Source organism: Calonectris borealis, chromosome 1 (assembly GCF_964195595.1).
Source record: "Calonectris borealis chromosome 1, bCalBor7.hap1.2, whole genome shotgun sequence".
NCBI classification, from domain to species: Eukaryota; Metazoa; Chordata; class Aves; order Procellariiformes; family Procellariidae; genus Calonectris; species Calonectris borealis.
Genome location: NC_134312.1, coordinates 206,195,612 through 206,211,924, shown reverse-complemented (window position 1 = coordinate 206,211,924; position 16,313 = coordinate 206,195,612). Strand labels below are relative to the sequence as shown.

Sequence of the window (16,313 nt, the reverse complement as noted above, 5' to 3'; positions counted from 1 at the left end):
ATAAAGCAAAATGGGCTGAGCCTGAGGGCACCCTATTTTTCACATAGAATGTTTCTCCCAAAGACCTGTATGACAATCTCATTCTGCATGATGGGGCACCCCAGTCTAAAACAAGAACCGTCTTTGGGAGCAGCCTGGCAGAGTAGCACAGATACAGTCACTGAATTTTTTTCCTTCTATCATTATTATTGTCTCTTATGCTCTATTGCACATAATTTATGTCACCGGGGTAATTCCATCTGTTCTCTTTCATGCATAGTGATACAGCTGTAGATAGATATGTCAGTTTTAAAGAGAAGCACCTCCTACTGAACTGTTATTACAACTTGTAATAAAAATCTTTTGAGTAGTGGCTAAAGTGTAAGGTATTCCAAAGTAAACTAAAGCTTTTAAGGTTCAAACAACCCTAACCAATAGATTGTTTGTCAGTAAGAACTTTGTACCCTTTTCACCCTTAGTATTAGTGGCAATACAGTTCTCTGAAGGGAACACGTGTCTCTTTAACTGCCTTTTCCCAGTTAAAAGACTATTTCACCTTGTGACACCAGAAAAAAAAAAAAATCTTGTTTTACCTAGTTTTCCAGCCATAGTACCGGATTCTCTTCCAGAACACAAAATTAACTCAACTGACCTGAAAACTGGTGTCAATAAGATCCTAGTCCATTATGGTCAAAATCCCATTTACAATTCCTACAGTCTAGAATGAGCTGAGCCAATGTTTTTAAACTGCATCTCCACGGAACTGATTGTCTCTCCTTCCTGCAAGATGTCTGCATCCACAGGTCAGACTGGTTCTTTCACAAAATGTAAGAAAGCTGATGTAGCTCAGTCAGCTTTACAGTTTAGTTAGATACATTTTTCTAACTCCTCGTAAAAGTTTAAACATTGCAAGACCCTGTCAGCATAATCATTAACCTATGGGTTTACTATCAAAAGAGAAACATAATTAGAAAGAATTGTCAATGATAAGAAACAAGGTAGTATTCTAGAAAAGCTGTCTTACAGATCAAATGTTCCTGTGACAATTTTGTATGTGCTGCAGAAACAGTACAGCCGTTAGCCTGCACCGCTATTCATAATGGAGGTTTCTGAATCCTCAGCTTACACCAATATCTTAATAAACAACCTCTTGTTCACAAGGGGCACTGACTTTTAAGCAAACCACTTGTTGGGGTGTGTTCAGGAAGTGTTTGGTTGCAAACGATGTAGAAATCTATAGCTAAGGTCACTATATCACAGACTTAGACTAGGGCAGCATCATGGGACTAGAGAGGGAAGCTTGCTTGTCAGGTGTGCACATCCACTTCTCACTTTTTTTGTGAAGTTTGTTCTATCACAGAGATTTCTCCACTTAGAAGTTCCTGACTAAAGGTGTGAAGTAGTCTGGAGTGAAAATGGAGCCATGAGACAGCTTTTTGCCTCTATCCTTTTTTTTCTTTCTGGACGTAGTGACAGATTATTTAGATCTTTCCCGCTGGATCTAACTGTCAATTAAGATGGTAGAAAAAAGAAGTGCTGGAGTTTCCAAGGGTAAACTCAGAATTATTGCAGAACTGAGAAAACAAGTAAGGACTGCCCCTTATTGCTCACAGCATGGTGATCTCTGATTTGAATAACCAGAGAGCTGGCAGGGACCTCTTACTACAAAGCAGGACCAATTATACTATTCTATCATTTATATCGCTATACTAATCTATGCCGTTTTTGTTACATATAGTCTACCAAGCTTCTCAATGTTGACAATTCCACAAACATCTCAGGAAATTTATTTCAACAGCTAAAATAATCTAAACCTAACATGATCAAATTATTCCTTTCCCATTTTCAGAAGTCATTTTGTGCTAAAAAACTCTTTTACTCTCTCTCTTTACTCTATCCCCTCTAGATCTGTATCTTTCATAAAAACAGTGTGTCAAACTAGGCTGTACTCCAACTGAGACCTTTCAGTTATTAGAAGGGGAGAAAATAGGGGCCATTTCACAACAAAAGTGGTTAGAAGGTCAGCAGATCTGTGGACCATTGCATCTTATAAAGAAATTTCTAAACAACGAACGAAGAACTTGTAGCTCTTGATCTAAGCAAAATGTTCATCGTTCTAATGCAGTAACCCTCAAAGAGTTTCTATCTGGGCAAACATGCAGTAAGTGCAGACTTTGCACACTCTTCCAGAGGCAGGGGATTGATGAAAGCAATCAGTCTTCATTCTTTCAGGATCTAGTAGTACCTACCGTATGATACAAATATAATTAGAGTTTCTCCAGTTGACAACAGAGTCAGTTTGATCTTGAGGGTGTGGCAGCTGTTACCACCTTCATCTGTCCCATCTTTGAACTACACTAAGATTACACATATGAGATGGTTGAAACCAGAGTTTTGCAAAACGCACTCAAATTCAAAGACATTCAGTAAGAAATTAACAGAACGATACACTAACAGCATGTATCAGTAGATCATTACAATGATCTCAGCCCTCACATACTGTGAGCAGATTCATCTCCTTCTAGCATCTATTTCTAGAAATGACAGACAAGAAAATGCATATTTTTGGGTTTCTTTGATGCGTTATATCAATGGGACATAGAAAGCATGTATTTAAGCCTGAATCCTTTTCAGACCTCCATGCTGGCTAATTTGGACAGATTCACAGTCCTCTTGCTGATTTGACTCTCAGCTGTCAGCCTCCCTTGCAAGCAGTTGGCAGCTACTTTGGCTGCTGGTACCTTGCCATCTTGCTTGGAATTATGGCATTCAGCTCCCAGTGACACTTAAATAACTGACTGTCTATGTATGCAAGGGAGAGAGCACTAAAAAGCAGAAAACAGATCCATCAGGGTGGTCTTAAACAATGCATATTAATTTATTACAAACTACATTGTTTTCTTCTCTTTTTTTTTTTTTTGTTCTGAGAGCAGGGGTCTAATGCAAAAGTGGTCAATTGTCCTCATCTACCAACTCCTCTATTCACGTGAAAGCACTAACAGTATCTCTAACAAAATAATTTTTCAGAGAGGTGGAAAAGATTAAAGTTCATTACTATGTTACATGGAAATACCACTTGCAGTTAATATTCTAGTAGTGTTGCTATAGAACATGAATCAACGTTGGAAAGCAGGTTCCATCTGACTGGACTTCATTACAGAGCTTACAATAATAATGCTTTAGCTAGGTGACTGCTGCCCTGAGCATATGAAAACTTCCCATGTAAACATCTAATTAACAGTCTTAAATTTACAAGAATCTCATTTCAATGAAATTAAAGTTTCTGCTGTTCATATTATATTGCTGAAGTTAATGTTAACACTTCAAGCATACATAGTTTGACTGTTTTGAGCTGTGTCTTCACCTAGTATCAATCAAAATAGATCCATGTAGTTGAATGAAATTATGTCATTTTACACTGGCTAAAGATCTGCCCCCTTGAGCACCTGGTCTATTTGAATTTTACCTCTTACATACCAAGTCTGCCTTCAAGTACTAAAGTTGCTTTTCTAGCTAATAAGTAAACATGGAAATATCTTAAAGTAACTAAAGTATTCCCATGTATTTTTCTTTTCCTGAGGGAATTATGAAGTCCTACAAGCACTTTATTATTTCTAAAGCTTCTGAGGAAAATAGACTAAGTTAATAATTCATTGCTGTCACTTAGGAACATGGAAAAAATTATTGCGATAAAAGTCTTCTGCTTGAAATGTAGGAACCTTTTCTAAGTAGCAGAATATTTCTGACATTGAAATAGTGTGTAAAAAAGAGGAAATAAATTTAATTATTAAAAATATTAAAATCTTAAAATAGATTTCAATTTTAAATGGATCGAGTACAATATGGATTGTAAAAAATATAAAAGTATATTTTAATCATTTTAGAGTCATTTCAGCTTGTTTAGAGATATATTGTCCTAAACCAAATATATTTTATAAAAGCTTTTAAAAGAACTTTTGGACTAAAATGCAGAGTAGAAAAGACCTTAAATGGCCTTTCCTACCCTCCAGGACACTTACCCTGAGATATCTTCTGAGGAATTCTTCCAGTTTTTCTTCTTTACACAAGACCAAACACATTTTGGGACAAAATATTTGAGCAGAATGGCAAAGTACCAATTAGCAAAGTGATGTTAAATTTTCAAAATGTACCAACTGATCTCTCTTACTTGAGTGTTCCAGTGAAAATCTAAAATAATTTTAAAGTCTTCTTGTTTGTTTAATTTCTGTAGGTAATAGATTATTGATTTGAATCTCTATTCCATTTACAGTTAGGCTCTGATTCAGTTTAATACCTTAGCAGATGCTTAAATTTTAGATCCTTTATATCATCATTGACATTAATGTTATTAACGGAGTCTTTAAAGCAAACTATGTGCTTAAGTATAGTCTGAATAAAGTCATTAATACAAAGCACTGTTAAAACCAATAATGACCAGCCTACTCGTACAAAGAAAAAAGCACTCCAAGAGACCATGTTAATTCTGAAATATCGGTAGTTTCCAGCCTTTGCTGCTCAGCAACACTGCAGAAATCATATTTATTCCCTGTGCGTAGAAAAGAAGCTACATTTGTTAGCAAAAACTGACTTTTAGTGTCACTTGAAATTATATTTACATGTGTGGGCACCATTTGCACCAGTGAGAGCTGTGTATTTTCATGCACAAATGTTACTGTGCAGCAAACAGCAAGGACAAAATGAGAGGCCTGGTTGTGGCTCCTTTGAAAAAAACTGCCCTAAGACAGTTTGCATAGATTAGCTTAAATAGAGCTGGAAGTAGTTTGCAGTGCATTAATGATAAATCTTAACATATTCCGATGACCTGAGATATCACACGCAGGAATTGCACCATTATAAATGTTCGAAAATCTGAAGTGAAGAAAATCCAAAGAATTTTGTGTTTTGCCAAGAGACTGGGCCAAACATAGTCTTGTTTCTAATTAGGTCAACAACATTTTAAAAAAAGGACTCTGTCTAGGGTGATAATACAAAAAATGTATATAAAGTAGATGGCATTCTGCTTACTTAAGTGACTTTACTATAACAATAACTCATATCCATTTTCTGTGAGAGTTAGAGGCTTGTACATCTATTATGAAGGAACAAGAGAAAGCAAGGGGAAATGAGAGAGACCACAGACAATCAAGGAGAAATAAAGGTTTCAACTATTTACCAATACTTGTCCCGATTCCTTGTACTGACAAATCCTATACCCAAGATAATGTGAAATGACAGATTGCTCAGATCAGAACACTGTGAGTGGCCACAGGCTAAATGAGTTAGTGCAGTTTCTCTCCGTTTGCATCTTTAAAGTTCTTATTTCCAACATGCACACAAACCAATTTCATACACCTAGTTATAGACCCCAATGAGAAAAGCAGGGGAAATATTTTTAACCACTCCAATAACTTACACTTTTCTTTTACCCAGTTACTAGGTGTTAAAGTTTACAAAGCTTTTAACTAACTGTAATGCTTCCTGATTGCTGTGATTATTTTTCTAAAGTCCTATCAAAACTGACTTTATTAAAAATATGAATTGAAAACAGAGAAAGATAAAAGTGTGTATAGCCCAACCAAAGTACTCATTGCTAATTCTTCCTCCCCACCAAAAATGGCCACACAATTGACTTCTATTTTTTCTTACTCTGTCATTGTTATTTAAAGAACATAAAGCTCCAAGTGTAAGCTGTCTGGCATTCATTTCTATTAAGATCTCTGCTACAAGTCCTCAGTAAAATCCCGAAGGTTGTGTAGCAATTGTAACTTTTGCTGCCTCAACTGCTCAGCTCCATCAGCATCCAGACTCCAGTGTCCGTCGCAGAATTTTTAATTTCTAGCCACAGCATCAAGACATCTGTTTGTGAGAATTCGCTATGAATGATGCAACAGAATGAAAATCAGTTTCCCCTTCTCATTACCTTAATCTTGATGGAAGTCTCTGCTCACTGATTTTACATAATAGGAAGAACAAATGCACATCCTGGCCCTAGTGGGTCAAGGTAAAACTGTCCCTGGTGATAAAGAGAGCTAAGAATTTCCACCATCTAAACCAGTATGTCCTCTACTGGCTGTAAATAATACCTGAGAACTTCCATGGTGGGTGGTACCAGATATTAATATAATAAGACAGTGGAGCAGTAAAAGTATCTGGACTACTAATACACTTCATTTATCCTTAAGAATTAATCAAAGGGAAAATAATCACAACAACATGGCAGGCAGAAGACCTCCCTTTTTTATACCAAAACAATGATGACTGTACTTCCTACTTCTTTATCCTTCCCCTCAAAATAAGGTCAAAGATTACGGCCACTGTCAGAAATTCTCTGTGCATGAAACAGCAGGAAGGAAAAAGCTTGCTACTTTTTAATCAAAATACTGTAAAATAAAGGATACTTCCTTAAAATCCTGCCAAACTCCCCATATGAGCAACTCTTAAATATCGTATTCTACTCAGTCCTCTCCTCTAAATCCCATGGAGCCTAAAGGAACCTCACATTTGTTGGGATCTTCCACCCTGTTCATCTCCACCAGCACTTTTCCTTACCTGTCAGTCAACACTGATTAAGAGAAGGCACCATCTACAAGCAAAGATCCAGCATTTCCTATGAGGCTAATTTCCATCCATCAGCATCTCAACAGACACTTGGTCTCAGAGAAGACCTTTCTGTTCACATCAGCAGAAAGTTCAAAGTATGAACTTTCATCCTTCTAGATAAAACAGCACATTCTTTATCAGGGATCTCACTCTCCCTGGTACATACTTTATTGGTAAAAGAACAAAATTGATGAAATGACTGATCTGTGCGAGCTAATGAATTTTTGTCTAAACAAATGTAATAAGAATGTTTCCAATCTTAATTGTTACTGCTGAACAATAGCTTTGAATAGATTGCAAATATTTTTACGTAGTGAAAATAATAACTTGGAAATATTGTCCAAAAACTGTGATTACTAAGTATTTTGCAGCTTTCCAATGTCAATCTAAGTCCAATCCTGAAGCCTTAAAGAAGAAAATTTACACTCTCATTCATGCTTCTGGTTTACTGGGTTATGCTGCCATTAGCAAAATTGACATTATAGAAATGCTACTAATATGTATTTTCAAACTTGCTGATATTCTAGAGAAGAAAACCACAGGCACTGCAAGCTGGGCATCCAACAGCTGCACTATTTCAGATAAAATCATAGTGGGAAAATATATACACGCAGATACCAAATACACTTAGAAATTCACATTCAATTTCAATTTAGGTCTTTTCATTATTAATTTGTTGGGTTTTTTAGGTTCATGGGCATACAGTATGCAGTGAAGCTTGTGGTTAATTGATTTATGAGAAAGCAGATGTTTAAGTTCAAAGACCAGCATCACACTTGGTGCTCACCACCACCACCATTAGCAGACTTTATATCCCTTAATTCTTTAGACTGTCTCTAACATTACACTATGGGCTTGAGTCAGCTACCCCCACACAAACTCCTGCTGCCCTTTGAGAGTCCTACAGTGTCATCCTGACTCACACCTAGACTTCAAAAAGACACACTGACACTTGCTGTAAACGTCTGTGTTTGTTCTGTAAACAGTTAAGTTCTCTCATAGGTCTTGTGTTACATTTGTCAGCCCTGTGTAGGTGTCTTGGATACCTTATGGCTATTTCTATATAAGCAGGTAGTACGGATCAATAGGAGCAGCAAAAAGATGACACTGTCCATACTGCCTAATTCTGAGTTTCTCTTTGGAATAGTTCTAGTCCCATTCCATAGACTGGATGCATATTTGCAGCTGAAGAACAATGCACTCATCAAGCATCTCTCCCAGTTTAGTATCAGCTGAAGTTCTTGTGCTCAGACTGCTTCATTTTACAAACCAAAGCCACAGCAAGTGGGGACAATGGGGAAATTAATTTCCAAGTGACGCTCTTCATGTGAACAGCAGCTGGGATTTTGTCCCTCAAATGATGTCAGGTCATAACAGGCACTTATCTCTGGGGAACTAAATCAAGATTTGAGGGTGAGATTCAGTTCCAGGTTGAGATATCTGAGTGTAGATATCTACAATGTGAATGAGACATCTAAACTGTTCCAGTAACTACTGACGAGATCCATGAATTAACATGTAAAATTGAAACTCATCTCACATGCAGACACTTTAGCTTTCATTTTACAAACAGCCTCTAGAACAAAAGACTTTCTTTCCTCCCTGGTCATCCTGATGATCCTCTTAAGTGCCAGCTCTATTAGAATTAATCTTTCTGAATACTGATGATCAAAATTGTCCTATATTCCATATTGTATTTCTTCAGCACCTTATGTATTAATACTTCCATAACGAGCTGCAGGTTGGTATCTGATATATTGTAGGGTTGCATTTGCCTTTGCTGCACAGTACTGTTAGTTCACATCCACATTCACTACTTTTCTATGAGTTTGGTGCTCAGAGTCATCAAAGCCCTCCTGTTTGATATGCTGATCTTGCTGTGTCAATGAACTGTTTATTTCATCAAATTTCTAGCAACCTTCTTTTTGTATCCTGGTCATTATGAAAAATAAGATAATAGTACAAAGAACTATTTCTGTTTCAAAAAAGTTAATTTTTTTCTTCTGTTCAACCAGTTTCTTAACCATCTTAAATTTCTGTATTAAACCTGTTTAACCAGTCATGTGAATTTCAGCATGAAAATCATGCTTGAAACCCATGAAAGATCAAATCTGTATTTATTTTCCCTAGAAAATGTTTCTTCTTATTAAATATTATAACAATTTAGTCTCATTCAGTGTACTTTAGTTAAATCATGTTGAATTTTATCTCCTGTCCGTTTGCTGTCACATCTTGATTATTCTTCCTTAATAATTCCTGCTAAAATCTTTGTTGCTATTGATCTTAAACCAACATGCTTATTGACTCCAAGACATTAATGCTCTTTTTCTCCATGATGAAAACTCTTTTCTACAGAGACACTAAGCTCATGTGACAATTTTTCAGAGTCCTTGGATGGACAACATCTATCGCCTTTATGTGATTACAATGAGTTTTTCTTATACTTAAATACAATAATCTCCAAACTACCACCTTGATCTCTCATCCATCCTTTCTCTATCCGTTCATCTATCATCATCTTTCCCTCAGTTTCTAATAAATTAATAATTTTTCCCTTATGATCCCTTATTATCCCCTTAATTCCCTGAATTATCCTTAACTCTACCCCAACCCCATTTCTTCTCTCTTTGCTTCCCTTTTATTTATGAAGTTAAAAAACCTTTTACTATGGTATTTTCTTACTAAAATATGTAGACATACTATGCAGGTGGTCTCTCCGTGACTGAGAGATACTGGCAGGGAGGGAGGAGAAGTCTATGTTCCTGCTGTGTGCAGCAAGTGTTATGTGAATAAATAAAGCATTTCAGTTTCCATCATAACCAGCCTCTGGCTTTTTTCCCAAACACAAAAAAGGGAGAACAGATGAATGCTAGGCATTTTAAGGAAAGTATTAATTTCTGAGCCAAATAATTCACTGGCAAATGTGTTTGCAATTCCTTTGATTGAGCAATTACTCTTTTCCTCATGGATAGCAAGAGCTTTTAGCTAAATAGAAACGTAGCTGATAATATGTATAAGATTCATTAGATAATCTTCCATATGCATCTAACTTTCTTTTCCTTTGAGCTCAGAATGAAAAACAGTTTTATATCAGGACTTACGTTGCGTATAAGCTTTTATAATTTGTAAACACTGTAGGAGTGTCCTTTCTTTTGTCTGATGCTGACAGTATATTGATGAAAACTATTACTGTTCTACAAAGGCTATTGTCATAATAATGATACGATGTCCTCAGAGCATTGATCACAGAGCATCTCATAGGAAAACAAAACTTACACCAAGAGGAAAGGAAGGAAGCTTACATCCCTGTCAGTTCTTAAAGCAGATTGTTTCTTCAAAGGTGTGACATATTATAACAAAATTTCACGCTTTCTTATTTGTTGGAAAAAAAACCAAAACCTCAAAATTCTGATACAGAGGCATTTGCTTAATATAATTATGTTTTCTATAAAATTACCTTTAGACAAATTATATGACTCAAATACTGATACATATTTGTTTAGAGCAAGATGGGACATACCTCGTCAGATTGCACTAGGGAATTTGAGAGTTGACATGTCCTTCCTCTGCCCCATTCACTTTTGAAGTTATTATTTTTTTCTCTCTCTGCTGAGAGCAGTGAGTGGTTTCAATCTGAAGTGAATAGAAGTACATTTTTCACTGGAATGAAATTCTGTTTTCTCCACCACAATGTTTATAAACCTTAGATAATAAAACACCATTTTTCACAAACAGAGTCAGAGAATAGGGGGTATTATTCTTTTTCCAGAAAAAAAAAAAAAGATATGCAGTCTCATATTAGTGATTTAGTTTGAGCACATTATTGAATCTTAAACCTTTGGTAAATCACTCCTAATTTAAATCAAAGGGAATTCAGCTTTGCATTTTAACACATCCAACCTAGAAAGCAAATTCCTTCCCTTTTTTGGCTGCTGAGAGCCCAACCCAAACCTGTTAATCAGGATGATCAAAGCACCTTACTCCTGGTTAAATACTTCTCAAGAGTAAACCACAACATTGTACCCTCATGATTTCTGATCATAGCCTCAGTAGGGGACTCCCAGCAGAAGGAGTGCTAGTTACCACATTAACAGATAGAAAGCCCTCTCTGGAGAGGTATATATAGAAATCCAACCATCGCTGGGGAAGAGCCACCCACCTACTTAGACTCTTTCTCTAACACAGAGAGAGGTCTTACCTTACTTTCACAATACAGGAGAAGGAAACACTCCTTCACCTCCTCCTCCACTTCTACGAGATACCTGCAAGCACTTGCTGAGGATTATCTGTTTCCAGTGTTCATGCCTGCTGGAAGGCTTCCAACCTATATCTCCCATGTCCTTTGAGAGAGCCATAACCACCATCCAACCTGGGAAAGGATATGCAACATCTGCAAGCGGGACTTGGCTTAAATAGCATCTAAGAGTTCCATTTAGGCTTCTAGTTCTTCTCTGTCAGGAAAGCAGCAATGATTATTTACTGCTCTTCCAGGGCTGCAGCTTTAACATATAATAAATTCAGGGGCTTCGTCATTTTAGAACAGCAAAAACGTCTTAATTTTCACCTCTATGTAGCTTCACGGACTTTGATTAATACTGTGTAAGCAAAGCCAAAATTTGAAACTCCTAAATTTAAATGGTTGAACAACATTTCTCACGAGTATGTTTCAGTGGGGTTACTTACCTAGAGATGTAGTGGAGCTGCAATCATACGAGACTCAAGGAAAAAATAATAAAAGCTGAGCTACAAAAAAGCAGAGATTATTTACGTCCCCATGCTACACTGTGTAGTGATGTCATAAATCATATTTTGACCACATTTTGATATAAATTAATTTTATATTTTTTCTAGTCCTCTTTTACATTTTACTTCCCATTCTCCCAGATTTGAGTTTTTTCTAAATGGAATAGCCTGTACTTGATATTGAAATGTGATTTGACAATAGTATAGCAGTGAAACTTTAAAGACAAATTATGAAGAATCATCTTTTTTACTTTTTACAGAAGGTTCATTAAAATTCACCGCTGATAAGTGTCAAAGGATACTAATCCACTGATGCCTCCCTGAAACTTTTTGAATTAAGGAAGGAGAAGGAGTAAAATGGGTTTATTACAACCTTTTTGAAACAGAAGAGAATTCAATTATCATCTTCATCATCCTTTGCTACAGAGGCAGCAGTCCTTAATCCTATTTATTAGCTCTAAAAGATATCATCATGGAATTTGGTTGCTAGGACAGGAGATATATTTATATATTTATGTATTTATCCTTTTCAGGATAACTATTCTTCCACATGGGAGCCTGCGAATCCTGAATGCTTCCAAGTCTGATGAAGGTCGGTACTTATGCCAAGGTGTAAATGTATTTGGATCTGCGGAGATCATTGCGTCAGTATCTGTTAAAGGTATGAAAAAATACTTTGGTGATAATGATGATTTCTCTTTACTAATATTTCATTATTGCTTAAAATCCCCAGCCAACCACACACCAGCATTGTACAGGCAGAATAAAAAAGCATTTCCAACAAGCTAGGGGGGCTAACCTCCATCTGGTCAAGCATCATATTCCTGCATCAGATTGCATACTCCAGCTGTTATATTGTAGATATATGTCAGAAGAATTAGTATATATATTAAATCACTCATATTATAAATAATTCTATAAGTAAAAGAATCAATATCCCTTTTAACATATTTTAGCTTTGGGAACTCACTTAGCCCTACCTCTTTCTGCATGGGAAAAAAGCTTATGATTAAATTAATAATTGTATCAACATAAAATCTAAGGAAAAATAGTTCCTTAGAACAGTAATAATAATCAAATCACTGAGTTGCAATTAATTTCTAAACCCCATTTTTGTCACTTTTCAGCTGAATTCTTATATGATCATGGTTTTTGTTTTCAGGTGTTCAAGTCTTTTGACTTCTTTTTTTCAAGCTTCTTCCTATATTTAGTATGCCTGAAAACATCCTTTTTTATTTTAAGTGACAAAACTGAGATTTTAATGCAATCACAAGATTCCAGGTGCTGCAGCCTTAAAAAAAAAAAAAAATACCTTTTTCCAAGACTAATAAAATTAATTAATTAATCCCTCTCAGAAGTTCTATTGATTGTTGTTTAGGATCCTGCCTTGTTTCTTCCATGAAACCGGCTGTACCTTTTGTTTATCACTGTCATGTCTTAGTGTGCATTATAAATATATTTCAGTATTTGACTATTTGAAACATTTACAGTTTCAAACAGTAAATGTAAGCTCTGAGTAGACTAAACAGAACTCAATCATATTATTTTGGCCTTGCACTATAACTAGACTTCCATCTAAATGTTCCTAATCCTTCTATATTTCAAGAACCTACAAGAATAGAGCTGACTCCCAAGAAGATAGAGTTAACGGTTGGAGAAAGCATTGTCCTCAGTTGCAAAGCCCTTCATGACAGTACACTAGATGTCACTTTCTATTGGACACTCAATGGGCAGCCAATTGACTTTGAAAAAGAAGGTGGACACTTTGAAAGCATCAAGGCAGTAAGTGACCATGCATTTGTCATCTGTGTTCTGTGAACTGATAGAAATTTGCATGCTTTTACATGTCTCCCATTTACCAAATTCTGACCAAATTGAGACATAACTGGTTTCACTAATGTTGGAAAAAAAATGTTAGCTAGAGGAGATGTAAACTGCAGGTCACTAGAATTACTTCAAGTAGTTTTAATCAAGAAGATATTAAATGTAAACTCAAACATCCTATTATTAGTGAGGCATCTGATGATCTTTGTGAGGGAACAGAAAGCAATTTGAATCAAATCCTCCTTACATTCTTCTGCTGATTTTAATATAGAAAGGATGCTGCTATAAACACTGATGTCTTTCTCACAGATAACATAGCTGTTGGAATGCCCCCACCTCCTAATGCTTTTACTTGCCTAGCATATATTTTAATATCTGAATAGCAAGGAGTATACTTTATTTTCCAACTCCTTTGCATGAGGTAGGTTCTAGCTGTGCAATCGTTATTTAAGTCAATAAGAATCATATGGAAAAAATATGCATACCAATTTCAAATATTACCCTTCTATTCAAAAACAATTTAATATGATCAAACAGTATGATAAAGTAATTAAAACGTGTCCCATGTAAAATGGTTTGAACTTTTCTTAGTAGAAAGAAAACTCTTAATGTGAACAAGTTTGGAAATAGAATCTACAGTCATTTAACTCAATCTTCCCACTATTGAAATGTAAATCAAATGCCCATGTTATGTTAACAGAGAAAAATGAAGCTCACAAAGGTCAGGAAATTTTAAACGTTAATGTATGTAATTTGAGTACAATGTAGCGAAGTTAACTTTGCATTAAAAATCTTGTCAGCTGCAATCAATTTATTATTCTGCTTGCCTTTATGGAAGTCACTTTGTGGTGTGTTTTTTTTTTTTAATTTGGTTTTACTTCAATAAGCTTTTTAATTGAAAAACATTAGTAAGGTATATCTTAGTGTGAAGGTTCTTAGCATACTTATCTTCATCTGAGGAAGTCCAATACTCAAAATCCAGGACTAAATATATAGGAAGAAAAACTATCATTCTTTTTTTTTAACTTCATGATTAAAACATTCTTTGATTCAAGAAAACATCCTATGATTACAATTTAACTTCAAGTCATTTCCAAAAATTTGAAATCTAAAATGTGTTACATGGTTCCTACAGTGCGTTTCAGCATCTTCTGTGCTGAAGGGAATTTTTAATCACTGGGAAAAGTCCTCAGGCTAGGAAATTTCCAAAGTCATTTCTCCTATCCAAGTGAAGCTAATTTAATGTAATTTCATTTGTTTAATGAAAACCGGATTTTGTAGCTCTTTCAACAAGAATTCTTCATTAATTTCATTTCTGCGAAAGAAAGTCCTCAATTTGATAGAAGTAAGGCTCATTCAAAATGAGAACCTGGTAGATGACATATTTTCAGACAAATATTCATGCAAAATTCACTGAAAATACTCATTCCTTTTATTGTCCTGACATGACTAAAATTTTGGTAAAACTTAGTAGATTTAACAAGCTACTTTAGTATGAGTTTATGACTTCCTTCTCACTGTGTTGCTAAAGAGTCACTGCTACTTTACTAAGTGAAAATAGAATTAATCACTCATAAAGGAGTCAATGCTCAATGTCTAAATGACTAAGAGGATTAAAAAAAAAATGTTGTTTATTAAGTAAAAATCTGGCATCTTTCTCTTCAGAGGCACACAAGTAATTTTTTTTTCCCTAAACCATACTTTTTTACAAACAGCAAACTTAGCTGATCAAAAAATAAAATCAGGCTGAAAAGAAGGCATTGCATATTTTGTGAAATATTACAAAATTAGATCCTACCTTGTCGCTGTTAAACCAGTGTTGAAATAGTGAAATACTATGCAAATTAAAGAAATACCAAAATGAAGCATCAGACCCTGATATTTTTAGACTGGACTATCTTCATTTGCCTTTACAAAATTGCTCACACTAGAGATGGTCAGGCCATGCTACATTTACTTGCATTCCTAACTCATTTAAATGTCAAGACATTTCTTTTCTGGTTTTCACTCTAAAGAAAGAATGAAAAGGTAGGCTTGGATCACTGGAAGGGGGCTAAAAATAACAAAACTACTGTCAACCTCCCACCACTGGTTGCATTGCTCATACTTTCACTGTGGCAGACCCAGGTGTTAAGTGTGATGAGCATTCTGATGCTTAATGCAATGTTGTAAAAGCTATCACCAAAGTAACATTTATTTGGGCTGTAAATAAATTTCCACTTGCTAAAATTGCATACTCCCTAGCAATTACAATTAAAAGGAAAAAGAAAAGCTGCTTTTAATAATACATATTGCTTTGTTTGTTTTTAAATTATATCTGTAGCTTTTGTACCAAAAAAATAAGTGTTATCATTTTTCATACTGAGAACTAATTTTTATATAAATTGAACATGGTTTTGCTGTTATTTACTGAGCTATCAAGGATTTAGTACCTATAGCAATTTAGGTACTTCAGAGACTTGCCTGGCAAGAAGGTAAGTGTGGTAAAGGTGTCAAGTTGAACAAAGCTGTGCATGAAGGGAATGTTAAGGAAAAGAGACCGAACTCCACTGGAGTGACAGCTGCAGACTGCACTCTAGGAAAGGAAAACATCGCAGATGTTGTGTATGCATAGCTCCACAGTACACTTGGTACAATAACGTAAAGGGTTACATATACCCAGAATCTTTTGGTGTTAGTGTTGTGGTTTAACCCGGCAGGCAGCCAAACACCACACAGCCGCTCGCTCACTCCTTCCGCCCCCCACAGTGGGATAGGGGAGAGAATCGGAAAAAAAAAAGTAAAATTCGTGGATTCAGATAAAGACAGTTTAATAGAATAGAAAAGGAAGGGAAAATAATAATAATAATAATAATAATAATAATAATAATAATAATAATAATAATAATAATAATAGAAGAATATACAAAATGAGTGATGCACAATGCAATTGGTCACCACTTGCCAAGCAATGCCCAAACAGCAATCGCTACTTCCTGAACCACACCTCTTATTTATAAACTGAGCATGACGTCATATGGTATGGAATACCCTGTTGGCCAGTTGGGGTAGCTGTCCTGGCTGTGCTCCCTCCCAGCTTCTTGTGCACCTGGCAGAGCATGGGAAGCTGAAAAGTCCTTGACTAGCAGGGTACTTAGCAACAACTAAAAACATCAGTGTGTTATCAA

General features: G+C 35.6%; 1 protein-coding gene across 1 annotated transcript in view; it reads left to right on the top strand.

Moving 5' to 3' along the window:
* CNTN5 (contactin 5) overlaps positions 1-16,313 on the top strand; it is a 742,128-nt gene that overhangs the window by 656,187 nt on the left and 69,628 nt on the right. The window contains exons 14-15 of the mRNA XM_075140101.1: positions 11,856-11,983; positions 12,929-13,104. Coding sequence (XP_074996202.1) covers positions 11,856-11,983; positions 12,929-13,104 — 304 coding nt within the window. The remainder of the gene's footprint in view (positions 1-11,855; positions 11,984-12,928; positions 13,105-16,313) is intronic.